Source organism: Chinchilla lanigera, unplaced genomic scaffold (genome assembly GCF_000276665.1).
Source record: "Chinchilla lanigera isolate Chin_1 unplaced genomic scaffold, ChiLan1.0 scaffold00012, whole genome shotgun sequence".
Lineage (NCBI taxonomy): Eukaryota > Metazoa > Chordata > Mammalia > Rodentia > Chinchillidae > Chinchilla > Chinchilla lanigera.
This window is the reverse complement of record NW_004955413.1, coordinates 11670758-11692400: the sequence shown is the minus strand read 5'-3', so window position 1 is coordinate 11692400 and position 21643 is coordinate 11670758. Positions and strand designations below refer to the sequence as shown.

Genomic DNA, 21643 nt, shown 5'->3' with positions numbered 1-21643 from the left:
CCCTTTCTATGCTTAGATATGCTTAAACCTGCAGATAATTGCCACTGTGTTGCAGCTGCCTGCAGTATCCAGTACAGTAACACGCCATGCAGGTTTGTACTGGATGCAATGAGCTACACCACACAGCGTAGTGTGTAAGAGGCCATTCCATTGAGGTTTGTGTACGTATACTCCACGGTGTTTGTGTAACAACACAATTGCTTAATGATACATTTTTTTATGTCATTAGGAAAAACATGACTGTATATGAAGAAAAGTAGGGGAAAAATTGGTCTCAGTGGCCTTTGATGACACATACCCATATTTATATTCATTATTCCTCAGGACGGCATTCTCACTAGAAGAAACAGATGGGGTAGGGGGCAGAATGCACACAAGCTACTTAATTTATACACATGCATCTCTATGGGAGAGAGTGACACAAGTTCTTCCATGGTCCAACTGTGTACTCCTCTAGGCACTCCAAGGAACGCAGGTATATTAAACATAGCCCCTTACTGAAGCCTTTCCTATTTAGGTGGAATAATAAGTTTGATATTCATAAACTAATAACTTAACAATACAAAAATTGCCTATTAAAGTACTAAGTTCTGATCCAGCAGATCAGAAAAATAAATTCACAGTGTACTTCAGTATGTTATATATAGTGCATATTATATGCTTTCAAGTTCGAGGAGTTCAGGAAACACACAATTGCTGGGTGGAAGAGCACTTCAAAGGAGGAGGTAAGATATGACATGTTGGTGGGCTGATCATAAGAACATAGATGAAAATGACTGTCTTAATGATGGTGATTTCCTTAGTCTGGGCCATGTATCAAACACATACTGTGAGGTAAAAGCTCTGCTAGATATCACACATCATTTCCAACTTGTGCAGGAAAGCTAAAAATTAGTATCATCCTTCTTTTACAGATAAGAAAATTAACACTCAGAGAAATCTAAACTCTGGTCCAAGGACACACTAACAGGAAGAGAACCAGGATATCTGCCTTGAAATGGAATTTCCAGTTCCATCCACGACTACTGTGAATGCAACACAGACATATTCCAGAACGGACAGCGTTCAGGGCAGAAAACCTGCTCAGTTTTTTTACTTGTGGCTTCTAAAAAATGGGGCCATGAAATAAAAGGGATGTTTTCTTGTCATTTTTTTCAGGCTCATGGCAAAAGCCTTGTAAAAGATTTGCGTGGAATTTACCTTTCTGTTGTATCCTTGAAACAGTTGGAAAATACTTCAAAAGCTTAATGATTTTTCTGAATATTCTTAAGTAGGTTTCCAAAGTCTGTTGGTTTCACTGTGCTTAGGTGCTTAGAGAAAAAGTAGTTCCCTTACCACAACAGGCACCTGACTTTCTCTCTCCCACAATGAAGATTTTGTTCTATTCGCAGAAGCTTAGGTGTAAGAAAGGGAGTCTCAGCGCAAAACTCACAGTTATCAGCATGGGCTGGAAGTAGAGCATCTACCATTTTAATTCTATTAAAAGAATCTCTTCGGTTTACTCACCTGAGAAGTATCTATGAACAATGACCTGCATCAGGAGGACATGAGAAGTAGTAATTTTGCTGGACCACAGTCCTGACTGTGATGCTGAACGACATTTGAGGAAATCATAGTCGTTGCCCTCTGCCAGCAGTTCATCGTTATATCACCAAAATCGTTATCTAAATTACTAACTTTTAATGTTTTTGAAGTCATGGATGCTTTTGAAAATTGGATGAAATTATCAAGGCTCTCTCCGTCCCCAACAACAGTACATAGACTACAAACCTACCAGTGATGCTATAGGCATTTGGGGCTAAAATACCATTGCGGTCTTTGCCTAAAGCACTGCATAAGAAAAGTTGTGAGCACACACTGGGCTCGGCTCAGCAGGGAAGAAATGCGATGCCTGGTCTGTGTTAGAGAAGACCCTGACAGCCTGAGACAGGAGTGGTGGAAAACCATGAATCCACCATTTCTAATCTTAAATACTTTTTGCTGCAACTAATACAAGGAGTAATCAAAATATACAGTGAATGTTTAAATTTAAAGATTATGATATACAGTAAAGGTATATTCCCATTAATTCCCCCTAAAAATGCCCTTCACTTTGAACACACTTGTTCTGTCCTTCTTGCCACTTTTGGAAGTAGTTCTGGAAGTCTTTCACAAGCGTCTTTAGAAGGTATGATGAAATATGGTGAATGCTGCTGCTGAGTGCTATCCAATGGGAAGGCAGAGTTGTAAAACTGTTACAGTGTATCCTACATTTTATTCACCATATCTAGCACCAGGTGACTTTGGGCTCTTCTCCAAAGTCAAAGTGATCCTGAAACGTAAATGTTTTGAATTGACTCAGGATATTGAGACAGACACAACAGCGTAACTAAAGACACACAGGAAAGAAGACTTCTAGAACTGCTTCTGAAAGTGGCAGGAATGATGGGATAAGTGTGTTTGAAATGAGTGGAGTATTTTGAGGGGAATTCGGATCAGTGGTCTTTTACTGTAATAAATTTTTAAAATTTAAATGTGCACTGAATGAGTCAATGTTCTGCATATGTTACTGGGCTTGTCAGGCTCCTCCTTATAGCCACAGGAAAGCAGAGATTTAGTCTGTCTGCTGTGCACATCAGAGTCTGAAACATTACCTAGAAGAAGAAAGGTGCTCAGCAAATATAAGTCAATGAATAAATACAGTCCCTTGAGATTATGAAGCTAAAAATGTTTAATGCCTTCTGTGTAAATCAGTATTTGCTTTTATTTATAAGACTATATACTTTGGGTTTTTCTTTTTTTTTTTTTTTTGGTCTTTTTGAGACACAGTCTCGCTATGCAGTTCAAGCTTGAGCTCACTTTGTAGCCCAGGCTGGTCTCAAACTCACAGCAATCCTCCTGCCTCAGCCTCCTGACTGCTGGCCTGCCCCACCACACCTAGCTAAAACTATATACTTTGTTTCAAGTGTTATAGTCTATCTGTATGATGCTGAAATTCACAGAATAAAACTATATCTTGTTTTCAGCACTTGTATTAATTTTAATTGTGCATTGTTTCTATTTTGGGGGGGGAGTTAGTCTGTTTTTTCACATCAAATGACTGCCATCCTTTAACGATTCAAGTCTGTTGATTTTAACGACAAGATATAGCCTGTGGAAACAATTATAAAATAAATACCGTGCCTTTGAGTTTTCAAAAGTCAGCTTCTCCAAGTATATTTGCTTAATTAGTACTATACATACTGGTATAAGTACTGGACATTGCAATATTAATATAAATAAGCATTTATGATTGACAACAGCTAAGGTATAGAAGAAGTGTGGCTTCTGTGCTTGAAACTGTCTCCTCAGATGGTTTAAATATAGCCTCTCACTTTGCTCCCACTTGAATTACTTCGTAAACCATTTCCTCAATTATAAGACAGTCAATTTTAGCACTTGTTAAATCTCACAGATTCTGAGATGGAAGACTATGAATTAATGAAGTTGTGTTTTATTCTGTAACCTGCATCCCTGAATTTAATCCAAGGCAGTGCTTTATCTTCTGTTTGTTTGTTTAATTTGGAGGAAAAACTAGCAAAAATGATGACAAACAGCATTTGCTCATTTGTGATACACGATGAAGCGACATCTTGAAATTACAGCCAATAAAACTCCAACAATCTGTGCGAGAACAAAATTTTGCATTTAGCATCAAGTATACATATTTAACATTCATAATTTCCCCTCCGCATTTACTGCCAGCATCTTCAAAATATCTGACTGATAAAGGAGCTGGCAGGCACCTAATAAGAACAGAAGTTAGCAGTAGAAAGTAAAGCTTCTTTGAATTTGTCACTGCTGGTGTTTTAGGCTGCCTGTCTCACCAGGCTTACGCACTGAGACGAGTTGATTTTTAGACACAACCACACAGTTCTTCACAGCACTTGTAGCTGTAGGCTCCATCCTTTGCGTGTACATTCGTGCATCTCATGTGCTGTCTTGTTCCCACATGTGCCATTAATTGGCAAGAAGGCTGCTCATAGTTGGCTGATCAAGATAGAGGCTGTGCAAAGGAACAGGATTAGAGACAGCCCAGGGTTTCCTTTTCAAGGAGGTTTAAAACATTTTTTTCTCGGTAACTTCCTTCCTGTTCTAACTGCCAGTACTCAGAAGTCAGAGTTGAGAGACAGAGGCACACGACAGAGACGACAGAGACGCGACGCACTGAATGTGAGTTCAAACGCCGCAGGGCAGGGGAGGTAGAGGTGGGCTCAGAGGGGCGTAGGACGTATCTGTACCAGGCTACTGCCCTTGACAGATTTTTTTAAGCCAACAGTTCTCTTTGCAACAAACTTGATGATAAGAAAGTGTTAAAGAGGCTGCTGCTTCGGTTCTGCAGAGAGAGGGAAGTTGAAGCAATGACTCAGGGAGCAGCTAGGGGGAGGGGGAGGAGGCGGTGCAGCCAGGGGAAGAAGCCAGGATGTTCTGGAGCGAGTCTCAGAGCATACCTGCGGGGGAGAGCCCGGACAGGTTTCCTACAGGGAGGAGCAGGCACCTGGCCAAGCTCAGAGTGGGAGAGACTGCAGGTCTAAACTGATATGGATCACTCTGGTGTGTCTTGGGCTTTGCTGGGGTGGAGATGTGCGGTTTCCTGTTTTTAAGCAGACTATTTAATCAGACTTGTTAAACAGAGAAAAAAGTGGTTTGGAGTTGTCAAATACCAAACTGTTTTCCTCTAAAGACCTGTCTGGTGCTAAAAGAGAAATACATGATGAAGTGCTCCCTTCCACTACAAAGGGACTTGGCAGTTAAGGGGAAGTGCAATAGGACACACTGTCGTTTCCTTTTCTGTCATGCACTGATGGAATTTCTACCAGGAATAAAAACAGAGTTTTAAATTCCTCCAGTGGGATGGGTAGAAACATATCCTCTTGCCAGGGGCAGGGGGTGGTGGGGCGCAGACGACACCTTTACACCTGAGAGAATTAAAAGCAACCCTGGAAAGTACTCAATAATTGCTTAAAGAGACAGATTCTAGGAGAATCCAAATGGTTCCAGCTGGAACACTGGTTACTGGGTCTTCAGACTGTCAAGTTCTGAACTTTAGCTACCACTGGGTATGCTTCAGACATGGCTGAAATACTTACCTCCCTTTTAGAGGACTTCCCAGCCAGTATCCGCCGCATAGTCTGTGATTAAAGTCAGACCTAGGGTAGTTTGTGGTGTAGATCTGAAAAGTACTAGGCGTCATTCCAGGTGAGGGAGGGGACTACTGTCACATAGAGGCCTCGCACTTGTCCCTGCGCATGGAGACAAGAGCCACTGTAGTCAGGGTTGGCACACTTAGTCCTCACTGCAGAAGTAATCAAATAGTCAAGAGCAATCAAGAGGTCAGTGGTCACTTGCTTGGCTAGGGGTCCAGTCATCAACGGGTGACATTAGTCTCACCATTTCTTATTGTTAAATATGTTCAGAAAATGTTCCCCCCAATGCCAAACATAGCATAAATGTAGTAAGGTGATCGTCTCATTCTTCTGTGAGATATGGAGACCTCAGAGAAAACAAGTCATTCTTCATCCATGTTGCACAGATCCATCCTAGGAGGGATAACTGTGTTACAGAGGGTAAATATCTTCTAGGCCCTGGGACTGGGTCCTTTCCTTGCTTTATAGAGCATGGGTTTGTCCTGCAGGCAGTATGTACTGAGCAACACCAAGGTTCTATGTTCACTGGGAACCCAACATAGCAAAGTTATCCTGAGGGACATTTGTAAGAACACAATATACTACAAATTTCAGCTAGTAGGAAGAGAAAAGGCCTGGGGAGTAAAACGTAAGCAGACAGAAAAAAGAGAACCAAGTTTCTTTGCCTGCCTTCTGTGTACAAGGTCTGGCATTAGAGACGTTCAAATTTTCGTCTCAAGAAGACAGGGAAGGAACATTAAGACTCAGAAATGTTCAGTGGTCTGAAGTTACATACTGATACAAAAAGAAATTGATAGCTACAGTGCCTCAGAACTGGATTTCTAGAAATGTCCCAGGGAAGAAATTTTCTTTAATTCCTTGTGGCTGGAGCAGTGTTCTTACTGCCCGTGTTGGAGTCCATGGTGATACTCCCCAGGTCTCTTATTGCTCCTGAAACTTCAACAAAGTTCATCTATTCAGTAAGTACTTAGCAAATAACTCTGTGTTGTATTAAACTCTGTGTTGTATGAAATTTCCACTCCGGCCAGAGTTGGCAAAAAATTTACATGGGCTTCCTTCAAAAGTCTCATATTCTGAGCACAACTGATCAAATTGTCTTTGACTTCTGATATTTCACTCCTAATTTAAAACTTCTGTGACTATATGGATTTGTTGCACAGCGATGGTTTTCACAAGGTGGGTCCTCAGACAAGCTTAATGGCTCCACTAAGTTCTCTGTCCTTCTGCAGGAAAACCCAGGTTCGAACAGCATACCATGAATGTAGAGGCAGGACATAATGCACTATTTGTCTTACAAAGGGAAATGCTAAAGAATTCTGCTTCTAGAAAATCATATGCTCCTCTGAATTCATTATGATTTTATTGTATATAAAAATATCCTCTTAGGCACTGGTTTGGTTCTTTTCACCCAGTTTTGAAATTTCAGCTCCTCAGGGGCTGAGTTGGTAGAGAGCAGCCTCGCGTCACCAAAGCAGTACATTGCCAGAAATGCTGAGAAGGACTGGGGGTATAGCTTAGTGCCGGCCTGGCAAGCACAAGGTCCTGAGTTCAGTTCCTGGCACACACACACACAAAGAAACTCTGAGAGACCGGGGAGGATTCCGCAAAGGAGAGAACCCCCTTCTGGTGTCCTGTGAGCTAAACCTGGGTCCCCACATGCGCCAAAGCACCAGGCAGGCAGCAAAGCAGACACATTCTTACTAGCTCTGAAATGTCAACAGTGTGTGAGAGACCCCCAGCTTTCAAAGATCTGCTTTGGACAAGCAGCCTCAGGTTCAAAGCAGGACATTTCCTAGTCAACAAGGAGTGGAGAGATTGGGGTGATAGCGAATGCTGAAGGCGGTACAGGGACTTTTCTGAAGGAAAGCACCTACCTCTGGTACTTCCATCTCTCTCTCTCCTCCCCTTCTCTTTCTTCCCTTCTCCTCTTCTCCTTCCCTCCACTGCCTTCCCCTTCTGCTCCCTTCCATTTTTTCCCTCCCCGCTCTCCCTTCTCTTTTCCTCTCTTCTCTTCCCCATCCTCTCTTCCTCTCCTTGCCCTCTCTTCTTCCTCCCTTCCTTCTCTCTCCCCTCTTTCTCCCCACTCATGTCTCTCTCTCCCTGTCTCTCTCTCCCTCCCCACCCCCACTTTCTTTCTCTCTACCTCTTGTACCTAATACTTCAATTCTCGTGGCCCACGGAATCCAGCACACTCCAGCAGATCTAGCTTTGAGACATGAGTTAAGTTTCTCCTACATTTTATTCCAACGACAGAGGGAAATCCCCCATCAGTGGGCGTCAGTGTCCACTGACATTTCTCATTATTCCAGAATGACCTCTGGTTTCAATTAGGCAAGGGAACCACACATAACATCTAAAATTAAATTGTTTATGTGGAAGTTTTCAGAAGAAATATAATAGTTACTGCCCCATTTTAAGCTGGATTCCATTTATAAATAGTTCTTGCAATTCCCAGAATTTCTGGCTCTACTCCTGCTCAAAGAAGCAGAGCCTGTTTCCGAGGAGAAAGGCTTGGATTTGTGCAGTTCCTATCCAGTGGAAAGGGTTTGGTACCTAGGAGATCAGCAACCTAACTTCCCCAAAGCTGTGCCATGAAAGAGACCATAGGTAGCAGGGGGCAGGGAATGGAAAGAAAGAAAAAAGTGAACCCTGATTGAACCTCCGCCATGGGCCTAAATTTTTCTTGTTTTCTTCACCCCTTCAGTGCCGCAAGGAAGGATCTTTATTACCACTTTGCTTGTAGTAAAAGTGAAGCTGAAGGCAGCGAGACTTGCTTGGGTCCTGTAATAAACCAGGGAGTGTTCACAGCACTAAATTAAGAAAGAACCTCAGAGGACTTCAAATGCAATAATTTCATTTTGCTGTGCATGAAATTGGGGCCCAGAGAGGTTGAGCAACTTGTGCAAGGTAGCACAGGAACACAGCTGCACTGAAAACATCTTGATGTGACACTTCCTTGCTAGGTTAAAGTCAGCCCTGTAGAGTTTACGACGAGGCATTTATCCCTGCTCATGCACCACAGAGAGATTCCCCAAATGACTAATGGGCTTTAATATTGTCCTGACTTAATAAAGACAATGGAAGGCTCAGAGTGCAGTGCCTGCACACATTCATTCCGCAGCTTGTGTGAGATGCAAGTAACTTCATGGGCAGCTACCTGAGCTGGGCTCTAGTGTCCTGACCTGTGGGAAAATGACGGTGCTCACAGAACTAAATGAGCTAATCTTCAAAAAAGATTAAATTGTGCTATATGTGATGACTGCTGAAATTATTATCAAGAATAAAATCAGTTGTTCTTTAGATGGTGGGATTGGAAAGCAATGTGTACAATTTTCCTAAAATTCCTGTTCTCACTTCAGTAGGCATCTGTAACAGGGAAAGATAAAAAGGGAAATTTGATCTTGGTAGTTAAATATACACCCGTATTGTTTAGGAAATTATGGTCATACCATGTACCACCTATGTCTGGGTGTTTGGGAGAATCTGTTTTGCAGAGACTACTTGTGAAATTAAAAGTTACAAGCCAGTCCAGGCATGGCGGCACACATCCATAATCCCAGCACTTGAGAGGCTGAGGCAGGAAGACTGCTGTGAGTTCGAGGCCAACCTGGGCTACAAAGTACGTGCAAGGCCAACCTGAACTGCATAACAAGACCTGATGTCAAAAAGACAAAACAAAAATTGCAATGCAACATTTAATAATACTCCACTGTACTCAGAACTTTTGCTTAAAGAATAGATTTTAGGTGTTCCTGCTACTAAAAAATAAACTACGTTAGCTAGATATCTTAATTTGCCTGATCATCATAACCTTTTACTATGTCTATCTATATAACTATCAAAACTCACGTTCTACCCTGTAAGTGTGTAAAATAATTTTTTTAAAAAGTGATTTACAGCCAGTGTTGTTATATTATTTTGGATATTCTTGCTAAATATATGCACAGCAAATATTTCTTTCTTAGAGTCTTGGCCGTTACTCTTGTCATTGATCACATGAGTAGGAAATTTTAAATTCTGTGTGATTGAAATATTCAATACTTCCTTCTGTCCTTGTTTCTGTCTTTGTAAAGTATAGCAGTGCCTACTGCACAATATTGTGATTCTTCGATGAAATAATGTAGAGAAAGCATTTTCCACAAATTGCTAAGTTTTTGGCTGAGGATAAGAGATCAGTAACAACTTGCAATTATTAATAATTATATCCTTAATTAGGCAAAGGGCTGCTGGGTAAAAGAAGGTAACTTTATGTGTTTGAAAAGCTAAAATTAAAGATGCAGCATCTTTTGGGAATTCACCTAAATTTAAAACAATGAAACAGAGACATTGTCTTAGATGCAGTAGTGAGACAAGGTAACTAAACCTCTGATAATTTAGCTGACACACAACTGCAGGTCAGGAAAAATCTGCAGACAGAGGCTTAGAAATTTAAACAAGCTAGAGATGGTGTGTTATAATCTCCCTATCCCAAGATGAGAATGTGATCCATGGTGAGTCAAACATCTGCCCCGTGAGGTCTCAGTCAGTGGGCTTCTCCCTGTGCACATGTGCTCCTCTGCCAGCCGCCCTGGTCGTGATCCTTGAGACACAGATGTCTCTGATATTTTCTGTTTCGATATATCAAACAGTTTGGTGGGTGGACATGACCCTGTGCCTGAGGCTCCGTGGGTCAATGCTTCGGTTGGGCCTCATCTAGACAAGCTTCCGCTTTAACCTTCATCTCTGCTTCATGTTTCCAAGAGGTTACAGTTTTGAGGTCATTCCTAATCTAGCGATCTTGAATCCCAATAAAGTCTATGAAGGACTTCAGAGTCCATGAAACCTGGGGTCATTTGCATAATTTCATGATTTTATTCCTTTTACCTTGGGATAAGGAACTTGATATTAATCAGATTTCCTAAGAGACCTGTAATCTCCAGAAAGATTAAGAACAATCAGTCAAACCACCTGGGCCTTTTAATATGAGTAAAACTCCCAGCTTCCACTCATTGCCCTACTTTCCTATGTCTTGTAAACACCCAAGTGCAATGCCTTATGAGCAGCAGGTGGCTGGTAACTAGTTCTGACCTTAATTTTGTTTTAAATGCTATCCCTAAGAAGTGCTTTTCAACTCCTATTTGCTATACTATGACATTAGCATCTTTTTCTAATAAGCTGTCTCAACTAAGCTAGTTTTGAATCATCTACCTCCTTACCTCTATTTCTTATGTTACAATTAGACCCAGTTCTTTTAATGGGGTCCTGATTTCCTCCCCTAGACTGTACTAAGTTCATACAGTAATCCTACACCTCCACTGTTTGATGTCTTTAAAAAATAATGTCTTATTTTTATTAAATAAAATAGTGAGTCAAGAAAATAGAGAGCTGATTTCAGTCTCAGATGTAGCAATTATATAAAGACCTGGATGACAGATAGGTTGACTTGTCAATATTCACACAAACATCCACAAATCCTGTGCTAAGCCAGAGCACCCCCGCTTCTCATTATCCCTTCTAAATTGAGAGTGAAGCTATAGAATTACAGTTCCCTGTAGGTGAATGAGAGCACCTTGGGCTAATGGCCATATGTAATGTCACCATCTAATAAGAGTCAGACAGGTGACTTGTTAGAACCAAGTGATATATTCCAGAAATGCCTGACCACAGGGGCTGAGACGCCCTTATTAGCACAAATAGCCCTCCTGTTGTTCTGCACAGTGTATTATGTGGGCTCTATCTGTGTTATTTCTTAGGCTCCTCAGGCCACCAGATGAAAATCTGTCTAATCTAATTAGCCTTACCTGGTTTGTTCATCTGCTCCTTAATGATTGTCCTTAAATGACCCAAACTTACAACATCCACCCACCACATTTTTCTAACCAGTTCATTCATCTCCTCTGAGTGTTATTTGGAACATAAGTTGGGTTGATAGCTATATTTTTCCCTATGGTCTAAAGAATCTGAGCTTTGAGGGATGCTGGGTCTAAAGCTGAAACAAGAGTTGCCATAGGAACAGACCTACAAGTTTCCTTCCAGGACAGGAAGTAGATCTTGGCATTGTAATGCTGCTTTCAGAGTTGGTCTTTCAGCAAAATAACAAGAAAAATAATGAACCAAAGAATATCCTTCTTTACTCTCCTCCTCTCTTCTCCCCTTCCTTTCTTCCCTCTCTCTCTCCCTGCCTCTCTCTTTCATTCTCTTTACCATTTTGTTCCTTTTTGTTCTGTCCAAACTGCTTTTATTTTTCCCTTTTAGCTTCACTTCCAAATTATCTTTCTTCCTTTTGCCAGTGTTAGTGGCACTGAAACTCAAAAACACAACTGATTTGGTCCAGAAATATCTTCACTCTCAGGGAACTTTAGAGAGGTTTGCAGTGTCACTCAGGCAACAACGTGATAGGTATTGTCTTATAGGTAGGTCCTTCAGGAGCAATGACATCTTCAAAAGTTACTCTCAAGGTAGAAGTAAATGGAACCAGAGAATTATCTCTTTGCCCCAGCATCTCCCTATCACCAGCTCTCATTGCTGCGACCATAGGCCCTGAAGTTCTTCTGTGGGGTTCTTACTCTGGATTAAGATCTTGCAGCTCTCATCCGACTGTCCAAATGTGGGCAACTCTCCTAATCTCTAGAGCTCAACTTTCTCAATGGTTAACTGAGAGAGCAGAAATATCACCTCTGAGGTTCATTTTGGTTTTGAAACACTCTGACTACTCCTACCCTCATCATTAACACTTACATGTGGATTAATTTTACTAGATTTCTCCTCAATGTTTTCACATAAAAACAAGTAAACATAGCTGATGATAAAAGAGGGAACACTGCAGGGCAATCCAGGTGGGGCCTTAGAGCACAAAGTCACTGGAAACTTGGGGCAGCAAGGTAGGGACACAAAAGGAAGTAGTTCCAGAAACAGGAGGTGGTGGCAGGGAGCTGAAAAAGATATATACTGACAATTTTGTGTAGAAGAGTTTAAGAATCCTATGTTATTGTGTTGTATGTCAAAAGAACTGAGATCTTTAATTATACAATCTAATGAATCAATCAACAAAAATTAATAAGATGCTGAACAATTCAAAGGTTATGGAAGAATTCAAGAAACACACAGAATCTGGTGCCTGCTCTAAAGAAATTCTTAACATTCTTAGGCAGGAACCATTCAGATACCTCAGGCAGGTATCAGAGCTATAAATCTTCAGGTGTTTCAGGTGTTCAAGGAAAGACTGACTTAACGGGAAAAAGCCAACCATTTCTTGGCTATCTTTTAAAACCACCATCATAGAGATTGTGCGTGCTGGAAACTTGGAGCAAAACTGGCTGGAGTGAGGACTGAATATTCCTGTAAGGAGTTGATTGAACTGTGGTTCACTGTACGGGACTGCTTGAGCTATGTTGCTTCACTTGAAGTATATGGTTCAAAAATAAATTATTTCATGGCTGGGGATATAGCTCAGCAGCACAGCACTTGCCTGGAAAGTGCAGGGTCTTGAGTTGGATTCCTGGTACCAAAAAAATAAAAAATAAATAAAGAAATAATTTATTTCATATTGGTTGCATTCAATATATAGGAGATACTCATCACAGTAAAGAGTAATTCAGGCCTGTAGAGACATGAGTAGAATAGACTATATTCTTATTTCATGAAACACAAAATGAGATTGAGTTCAGGGAAAATCTGGAAAATTGCTGAAGACTCCCAAAGTTCACTAGAACAAAGATGGTGATACCATCAGCCCCACAAACATTTTACATATCCAACAATTTGGATAATGGACTCTTTTCCCCTTTATGAGTAGATCAAGATGACAGAAAAGGACACAGAGCCACAGCTGGATGAAGGTGACGATGAGCTAGACAGCAAGCTCAATTACAAGCCACCACCTCAGAAGTCCCTGAAGGAGCTACAGGAGATGGATAAAGATGACGAAAGTCTAACTAAGTACAAGAAGACCCTGCTGGGGGATGCTCCTGTTGTAGCAGGTGTGTATCTGGGGGCAGGGAGACTGCAGGTAAGGATGTACTGCAGCCACTGAGCAGAAGCAAAGGAGAGGCTGCCAAATACTTGCAAGACGAAGAGGGCAAGGCACGATGTATACATGCCCAACAAAGCTGCGGACCCTATCGTTGTCTTCCTTGCACATAGGACACAGCTCAGCAATGAGGCAGGCAAAGATTACACACAGGGAGGATTTAGAAAGAAGTTGAGGCCACCACTTAGACTGTATTCCCCTCTCTCCACTATTTCTCTCATTTTCTCTCTTCCTTCTTAATCTTTTCCTAGCCACTCATTTCCTGCATACACACAATGGTAGAAAAAGACACGGCCAGAGATGTGGATAAGCAGTGCCCAACAAGTAGAGCCCCTGACCCATAGCCACTTGTGAAATATTTGATGTTGATCATTAAGATGAACCCATAGGGCCTGATAAAGTAATAACATGGCCCCAATCTGTAAGGTCATCACAACCAAGGGTGGTCAGTCTACCACCATTTCTATGTCTACTCCAGACAGTGATACTACGTTTCCCTTTATATCCTCCTTCTCCCACTTGAAATGCAAACACATGTCTGTTCCTCATGCCTACATCTTCTTTTGAATCCTGCAGACCCAACACTGCCAAATGTGACTGTCACACGGCTCACTCTGGTTTGTGACAGTGCACCAGGCCCAATCACCATGGACCTTACCGGTAAGTAGACCCAACCGTGGCTAAAATATCACAGGGAAACTTGGTCTTTGTCCCCTGTTCTGCTGAAGAAAATCCTAGTAAGGTGACTCCCAGAAGTGTGTATGTTTAGACGAGTTCATAAATGACTGTACTTGCAATGTACAATACTAGCCATGCTTAATAAAAAAAATCTCTAATTTGTTTTGATTGAAGAGGATACAAATATAGACTAACTTGATACACTAAGTTGCATTATATTTACTTCAGATCTTTATTTTCACATAAGAGCAGAAAAATTACTATTCGTGCATGGAAGACTCTACATGGAAACATACAGAAGAAAACTATATGGTCTAGAGTTGGGATGATTATAGTCTAGACATGACAGGAAATACTAAGCCCTTATCAGCTATAAATCTTACCTAAAGGAGAGGAGCAACCTCCTGAATAATGCTACAAATTCTAGTATGTTTAAGTATAAAGCTCTGGTTTTTATTACATAAACAAATTTCCCTATAAAGGGTAAATGAAGATGTTATTTTCTCCCACCTTGTTGTGACTCAAGCGTGAGCTCTTTTCTGAGTTCTGGGTCTTGAGGAGAGGGGGGAAAGACTTGGAAGGCAGTGGTGAGGGCAGAAATGAACATGGGTTGGGAATGAGAAAAGGACATAGGGCCAGGAGGCTGGGGCTATCAAAGGCAGGTTGTTAGTAGAAAAAGAAAATCATTTCCAAATTCAAATACTGCACTCTGGTGAGGCAGAGCAAAGCCCTTCTAGGACAGCAGATTTAGCAACAAGGAACTTCGCTTTCACAGTACATATCCACTCTTTACCTTATATGGGCTTCTTTGTCAGAGGGAAGAAATCAGAGGCTGAGAAGACACACTTCCTGTGTAACTGAAGGCTTCAGTGCAGACACACACACACACACACACACACACACACACACACACCATTCACAGGCCCGCACATTTAGCATCTCTCCAGGAAAGAAACTCACTCTGTCACCACAGCTCAGACCTCTTCCTGTGCAAAATTGTGTCATGTTGCCAGGTACAACTGTCAGTTTGCAAGATAAAGTCTGAGCACTCTGAGGAAATTTGTTGAGAATGTCATAGGGAAAGCTTGGTCCCTGTGCCTTTCTCCCAGGAGAGAAAACCTAAATTTAGTTTTCGGTCCTAAGAAAGCTGCTGAGCTGAATCCCAGAGGTATAATAATGTTCATGAAACTAAGCAGAAGCACAAAGCTGCAAAACACAGACACACACACACACACATGCATATATCTGAATGTCAAATTACACAGGATCACATAAGGAAAATAACAGAGCACAATTACTTCCCTAACTAGCGCACAGGGATCAAGAACTAGATGCAGATCTGCCTTTATAAAGCCTAAAACTTTTATAGTGCAAGTGATCTTAAGGAAAACAATATGAAGCGAGGTATAATCCACACCAGCCTAACCTGGGCAACTTTGAGAAAGAAAGGGGGGAGGGAGAGAGAGAGAGAGAGAAAGAGAGAGAGAGAGAGAGAGAGAGAGAAGAAAGAAGGAAAGAAAGAAAGAAGGAAGGAAAGAGAGAAGAAAGAAAGAAAGAAAGAAAGAAAGAAAGAAAGAAAGAAAGAAAGAAAGAAAGAAAGAAAGAAAAAAAGAAATCAAACTTTTTTTGTCTTTTTTTTGAGACAGGGTCTCATTATGCAGTTCAGACTGGCCTTGAGCTCCCTTTGTAGCCCAGGCTGGTCTTGAACTCCCAGTGATCCTCCTGCCTCAGCCTCCTGAGTGCTGGCATTACAGGTGTGAACCACCATGCCTATCCAAGAAATCAAATTTGGGAGGGACATCTACCATATTTTTTCATAACTGAACAGTAAAAGCCCAGTATCACGTGTGTATGTGCACAGGAACAAATCTCAAATGCCTTTTGAACTGAGATCTCCCTGGGGCCATGTTGCCCAGATAGACTCAACAAATAGCTGGAGCTTAGATTTCCTTTATTTCTTTATAGCTGCTTTTGAGACTAAACTCTTTCCAAATCCTCTTCTACAGGGGACCTTGAATCTCTCAAAAAAGAAACTTTTGTGCTAAAGGAAGGTATTGAATATAGAGTCAAAATTCACTTCAAAGTAAGTATCTTTCCCTGTGCATTATTATTATTATTATTATTTTGGTTTTGATTTTTTTCTGGTACCAGGAATCAAACTCACGACCTTGCGCTTGCCAGGCAGGCGCTGTGCCACTGAGCTAAATCCTCAGCACCCCCCTGTGTATTTTTAATTTAAATCTTTCCTATAATCAGCAACTAAGCGCCACACATTATCGTGTTGGCAGACTTTGTTTTTCTTTCCTTGTCTGCAGGCCTTAGTCTCTTCCCTTCTCTGAGTTCCACTCTCAAAATTCACCTTTGCTTTGCCTTTCCCGGCCAGGGTCCCTCAAACTTTCCTCTGCTGAGGAACTCCTGGTACAAACATCCACAAGGTATGGTAGCAGTATGGATTGTACCTTTTGTGGTATGTCTTCCTGACACAAGCTCAGCATACCCGGCATGATGAAATTATGTATCCCTCCTTTCCAGTATTTCACACAAAACGTTTAGTGTGTATATATTGAGAAATGGACAAATAAAAGAATTCACTTATAACAAGAAGAAAGAGATAGGACCTCAGTCTTTGCCAAATTACTAGAAATTGCAATTAGAGTTGTGGAACAGATGACCAGGTAAGAGCAAACCTAAGTATGAAATAAACTGACTTCTAATGAATAGGCAGATATTGCAACGGGTAGCCACAATCACAAGAAAACTAACCTTGACTCTAAAAACAAACATGTCACAAATGCACTGTTTGCACATTATGGTTTATGTTTGCTTTGGCTGCCCCTTATTCCCACCCAATCACATTCTCCAGGGCCTGGACTCTACTGAGCAAGCTTCCATCTGTTCTGTTTGCACACTGGGCCTTCTTTGTCCCGGGTGCAGGATGTGATTCAGGGTGGATGGAGATCACTCCCTAACCCATGCAAATGTACCTCAAAATAGTTTCACTCTGGAAATATTTGTTGACCCCTAATCCATAGTTGGCCCTGAACTATGGATAACTTTGTTTCCTCTCATACTATTTATTACTAGACAGCCTAGGAGTTTGGTAAAACATATTACCCAAATGTCCCTACAATGGGTTACACATTGGTTCACTTTTTAGTCATATATGGAATTGCATTGTCAGTTGAAGAATCCAGTTTTTACCAAGTTAAATATGACAGGGAAATTTTGTTGTGATCAAGATGAGAAGGGAAGTCCTAGAGATGTGGTCGTGAGGGTTCTTGGGAATCAGAATTGCCCATTAGGGCACAGAAAGGGACTTTTGGGTCCCACCCACCTCAGAGGTTTACCCCCCTCACAAGCAGGAGAAAGGTTGTGCTGTGTGAATCTCGTTAAAGTTGAGCCACTATTGGGTGGCTCTGAGCCTGTCCAACATGGAGGTACAATTAGAAAAAACAAGTATCTTTACTGACGTCTCCTGAAAAACATCCAAGGAAATCTGCATTTACAGTACCAGGAACAAACACATCCTAAAATCGACTGTGAGTTGTTCTTAAAGATCGTCAGCTTCTCTTCTTAAACCTCACAGCACTCTGAACAGCAGCATAGATGATTCATTCAATTTCTCCCTCCTCTTTCCTCTGCCTCCCGAGCACGTCACACCACTGACTCCCACAGCTCTCACCTTTGTTCGTGTCACCAAGACTTCTTCCATCTGCAGAAGAGGGGAGACAGTGAAGAATAGAGTGAAGGCAGAAGAAAAGGAGAGTGAATATGCATACTTTTCTTTTACCCACCTTGAATGTATTTGTACCAAACGAATCCTCCATGGAGCAATGTGCAAATAGTTGACTCTGTTTTGAAGGCCTTCTTATTACCCCTTCACTCTTCTTCCTAGTCTTTTCCCCACCGAATCACATCTCCCAGTAGCCTAAGGGACAAGCCCAGGACTTTTGGGAAACATTCATTTTCTTGATTCCTATGAGCTAGAGCTGGAAGTCAAAGTAATTAGAAAGGGCTCCATTTCATTGCATTCTTTCTAGTAAAGCCATTTTCATTCTATTTGCTTTTGGTAAGTTTATACTGATTAGAAAGTCTAGAATCTAATCTGAGAATCTTCACTACTGTCACCTTACCATCCACAGAACAAACAACAATTCTGGTAGCTTGGTTTAGCTATTGTATCCAGTGAGCCATAAGGAGCAATAATTATTTTGGGGGAAAAATATTTGAAAATGTCTTATTCCGTCTTGCTAAACAGTTACCCAAGCTCTCCAGCTAATGATTCAATGTCCCTTTAGCTTGTTTGTGTAGACATGACCACTGTGTGCAATTAACAGACAACTCAGTTCAGTCTCAGGTAAAATGAATCATGGAAAAACATAGTACATGGCTGTCTATATTTTCATTCTGGTTTAGTGAATTTTCTGTGAAAGTCTTGGAAAATAACAATCTCTCAGACAATATCGGACAATGACAGATGTCCAAAAAGTTTGCCAGGTGCAAATGGATTGCATCCATATTGATGAGGAAGGATGTCTTCATGTGGCCCGACACCTTACCTCTAGACTTCATTCTCAGTTATGTGGAGGATGTAACCATCTTGCAGACCCGATTTTCCATTAGGGCTTTTCTCCTTGTTTGTTTTTCATATGCTAGGTGGATCGTTTCTGAGGTTATGGTTTTCAGGTGTTTACATAATATTTTTCATTGGTGTTTTTATAACCTTTCCTGAGACGAGGTTGGTGTTTTGGCTGGTAGTATTGCAGTTGGGAAGCTTAAGACTATCCTTTGAACCATAAAGCATTGAGAAAGCTGATGATGAATATTGAAATATTTTAATTAAACACCCCCAAACAATAAAAAAACAGTATTCATTGGTTAAAACTGTATTCATTGGTTAAAACTGACAAGGTTGAGTCTTTTCATCTCTCTTGGATTTCTGCCTCACCAGTATCCTAAATGATTATAGGAACACATATTCTGATTAAATCTTTAGACCTTTCATCCCCAGAGAAGATTTAGCTTGATGGGATCAACATGAAAGACAAGGGAAAGTAAGACTTCCTTTAATATACAATTGCTTGGATCATTCCCGTCTACAGGTAAACAAGGATATTGTGTCAGGCCTGAAATACGTTCAGCACACCTATCGGACTGGGCTGAAAGGTAAGGAACCTCAACCTTTCCACTCTCAAACTGCTTCTCACTGATACTTCAAATGCTGGTTATTAAAATTATTTAGTCACAGACTCTCACGAGAATCTGATAAAAGCTGTGGGTGCCCACCCTAGGAACAGGAACACAAAACACGTAAAATGTCCCAGATATTATCAGCAAGGACAACATTCAGGATATCTAGTTTAGATAGAGTCAGCCACTGACCTTCACCGCTAAGCTTCTGGACCTGAACTACAATACTCCTATATGGAAAGAGTAACTGAGATAAGTTTAAATGAAATAAAAGAAGTAAAACACAAAAGTTAAAAAAAAAAATAGTTGTTGGTGTCAAACCCAAGTGTCAGACAAATCTAAGAGAAGAAAGGCCTGCACAGAGATATGTGTCTTGGGGTGGGAGTTTCGAGTAGCCCAGGGAGTGAAAGTTCAACTTCCTAACAAAGAAATAGTGAAAAAAAAAATTATTTCCAGGATTTTAAAAAAGCTGCCTAACTAAAAGAAATAGTGGAATAACTTTATTTATTCTGCCATTATTCTCAAGATGTCTTGGGAACATGCCTTTAGATTTCTGTCATTAATCTGACTAGGGAGAAATAAGAGGTGGAAAGGTGAGGAAACACCTTCACAGCTCTTCCACGCCTGTGGGGCTGTCTTCCCCAGAGGTGAGAAGCAGTGAGTCACAGCCAGTTCTACCAAACTGACGGGCAAAACACGCAGGAGCAATGGATAAATCTGCATACCATAAGAACCAATCAGTTACTCAAATCTCAGAGGACTATTGAGCTGAAAGCTATTGTTTGGCCTTTCCATTACCTATTCTTATGGAAAAATAGTTCAGTGTCCTATTTCTTTTGAGCATAGAGACTATCTTGACTGACTTTGGTAAAAGGTCCACATTGTGCCTGTAGCTGTTACTTCCAACTTAACACTTAAAGGCCAACAATGTACCACCTATGTAGCTACTTACCTTAATTAATATTTCTAACCCCAACTACTCTTAATATTTATATACTAGTTACTCACCCTGTAAATAAATTTGATTAGCTATTATCACTATTTGATCCAGTTCTTCACTTTTTTATTTAGGCCAATGTACTTATTTCCCCCTTCTATATATGGGTACTATTCTGAATACTAGTTGTTAAAGTATCTACCTAGCTTTTATGTAAGAGATCCTTAAAGCTCATTATATAGAGGAGGATATGAAAGCCCAAGATGTCACGTGACTTCGTTATAGGGCTGAGACCAGAACTCATGTCTCCCTTTGGGTATTTTTTAACGGTCTAATTTATTACAACTTCATAAACAAAGTTAATCTCCTTAGATTTAAGGCACTGATTCTCCAAATTTCTTATTGAACAGAATCAGCTGTGATGCTTTTTCAAAATACTGATTGTTGGGGCCCACCACAGTCTACTGAACTATAGCCTTTGGGAGCAGAGCAAAAGAAACTATTATTAGAAGTCACTCCAAGAACTGCACCGTGATGTAGCTATCCCAGCCATTCAAAAGGCTGAGGCAGGAGGATCCCAAGTTCAAGACCAACATGGACATCTTGACAAGACCCTGTCTCAAAATAAAAGTTTTCTCAAAAAGGGCTGGGGATGTAGTTCAGCAGTAGAGTGCCCCAGTATTGAGGGAAAAAAAAATGTACTCCAAAAAATTATTAAACAAAAATTTCCTAGGTAAAAAACATCAACCAAGCTTGGAAACTACTGCTCTGGCTTTTAACAATGTGAGCTCCAATCTGCAGTGTGTGTTTTTCTTTTACCAGACTATTACCTTCATGCACTCTCCTTTCTTCCTAGTGGATAAAGCAACGTTTATGGTTGGCAGCTACGGGCCTCGACCAGAGGAGTATGAGTTCCTCACTCCAGTGGAGGAGGCTCCCAAGGGCATGCTGGCCAGGGGCACCTACCACAACAAGTCCTTCTTCACCGATGATGACAAGCAAGACCACCTCACCTGGGAGTGGAACCTGTCCATTAAGAAGGACTGGACAGAATGATGCATCTGCCCATTCTCCCTCCTACCCCTACCACCTGGAAGAATCCTCCGAGCCACATTGATCACCCTGTCCCTCCTTTGTCCCTCACCCCTGTTCACAGCTGGGTCCCTTCTCCAACACCCTCCACTTCCTTATTGATGTATCTTATTCCACGTCCCTAAAGCAGATGAGGCTTAAACTCTGCCTGCTCTCTCTGTGCCCAGCTCAGAGCCACACCTTCCAAGTTCTCCACCTCATTTGATGTTTCCCTCTTATTCCGATTTGAGCAACTAGAGGCCAAAACATTGACAAACTACCGTGACCAGTTCTTCTGCCTTAGGTTTAGTTGCTCATTCCCATCCCTGGATTCTTTTGTGGTTGTAGCTGGCTCAATGAATCCCTCATAATATGTCCTACCGGTTGGGGTTCTTCTTATGTGGGAGACACTGTAAACAACTCGAGAAAGTAAGAATAAAACAACTGTATGTTCAGAGTGAGATCCTCATTTCTGTTTTCTTTATTTAAATAAATGTTTTAACTGAGCAATTCACACTGCAAGTTCTCTGGGGGTGGAGCGGAGTCCATGGTATAGGCAATATTTACATGCTTGGGAACAGACTGGTAGATACA

The 21643-nt window shown here is 41.2% G+C and overlaps 2 protein-coding genes across 3 annotated transcripts in view; one reads left to right on the top strand and one right to left on the bottom strand.

Annotated features, from left to right (window-relative positions):
- Pde6h (phosphodiesterase 6H, cGMP-specific, cone, gamma) overlaps positions 1-21643 on the bottom strand; it is a 57548-nt gene that overhangs the window by 19399 nt on the left and 16506 nt on the right. For both annotated transcript variants that reach the window (XM_013511588.1, XM_013511586.1), the window contains exon 2: positions 17534-17563. The gene's annotated coding sequence lies outside the window, so the exon portion shown is untranslated. The remainder of the gene's footprint in view (positions 1-17533; positions 17564-21643) is intronic.
- Arhgdib (Rho GDP dissociation inhibitor (GDI) beta) lies at positions 4044-21512 on the top strand. The gene is made up of 6 exons (XM_005379013.2): positions 4044-4191; positions 12940-13123; positions 13750-13833; positions 15858-15934; positions 18954-19017; positions 20835-21512. Exons 2-6 carry the CDS (start codon positions 12946-12948, stop codon positions 21032-21034), a joined length of 603 nt encoding a protein of 200 aa, XP_005379070.1. The 5' UTR covers positions 4044-4191; positions 12940-12945; the 3' UTR covers positions 21035-21512.

Coding starts and splice junctions, on each gene's coding strand:
- Arhgdib (XM_005379013.2), top strand. CDS start 12,946: ATGACAGAAAAGGACACAGAGCCACAGCTGGATGAAGGTGACGATGAG. Junction 13,834..15,857: donor AATCACCATGGACCTTACCG/GTAAGTAGACCC, acceptor CCTCTTCTACAG/GGGACCTTGAATCTCTCAAA. Junction 19,018..20,834: donor CTATCGGACTGGGCTGAAAG/GTAAGGAACCTC, acceptor CTTTCTTCCTAG/TGGATAAAGCAACGTTTATG.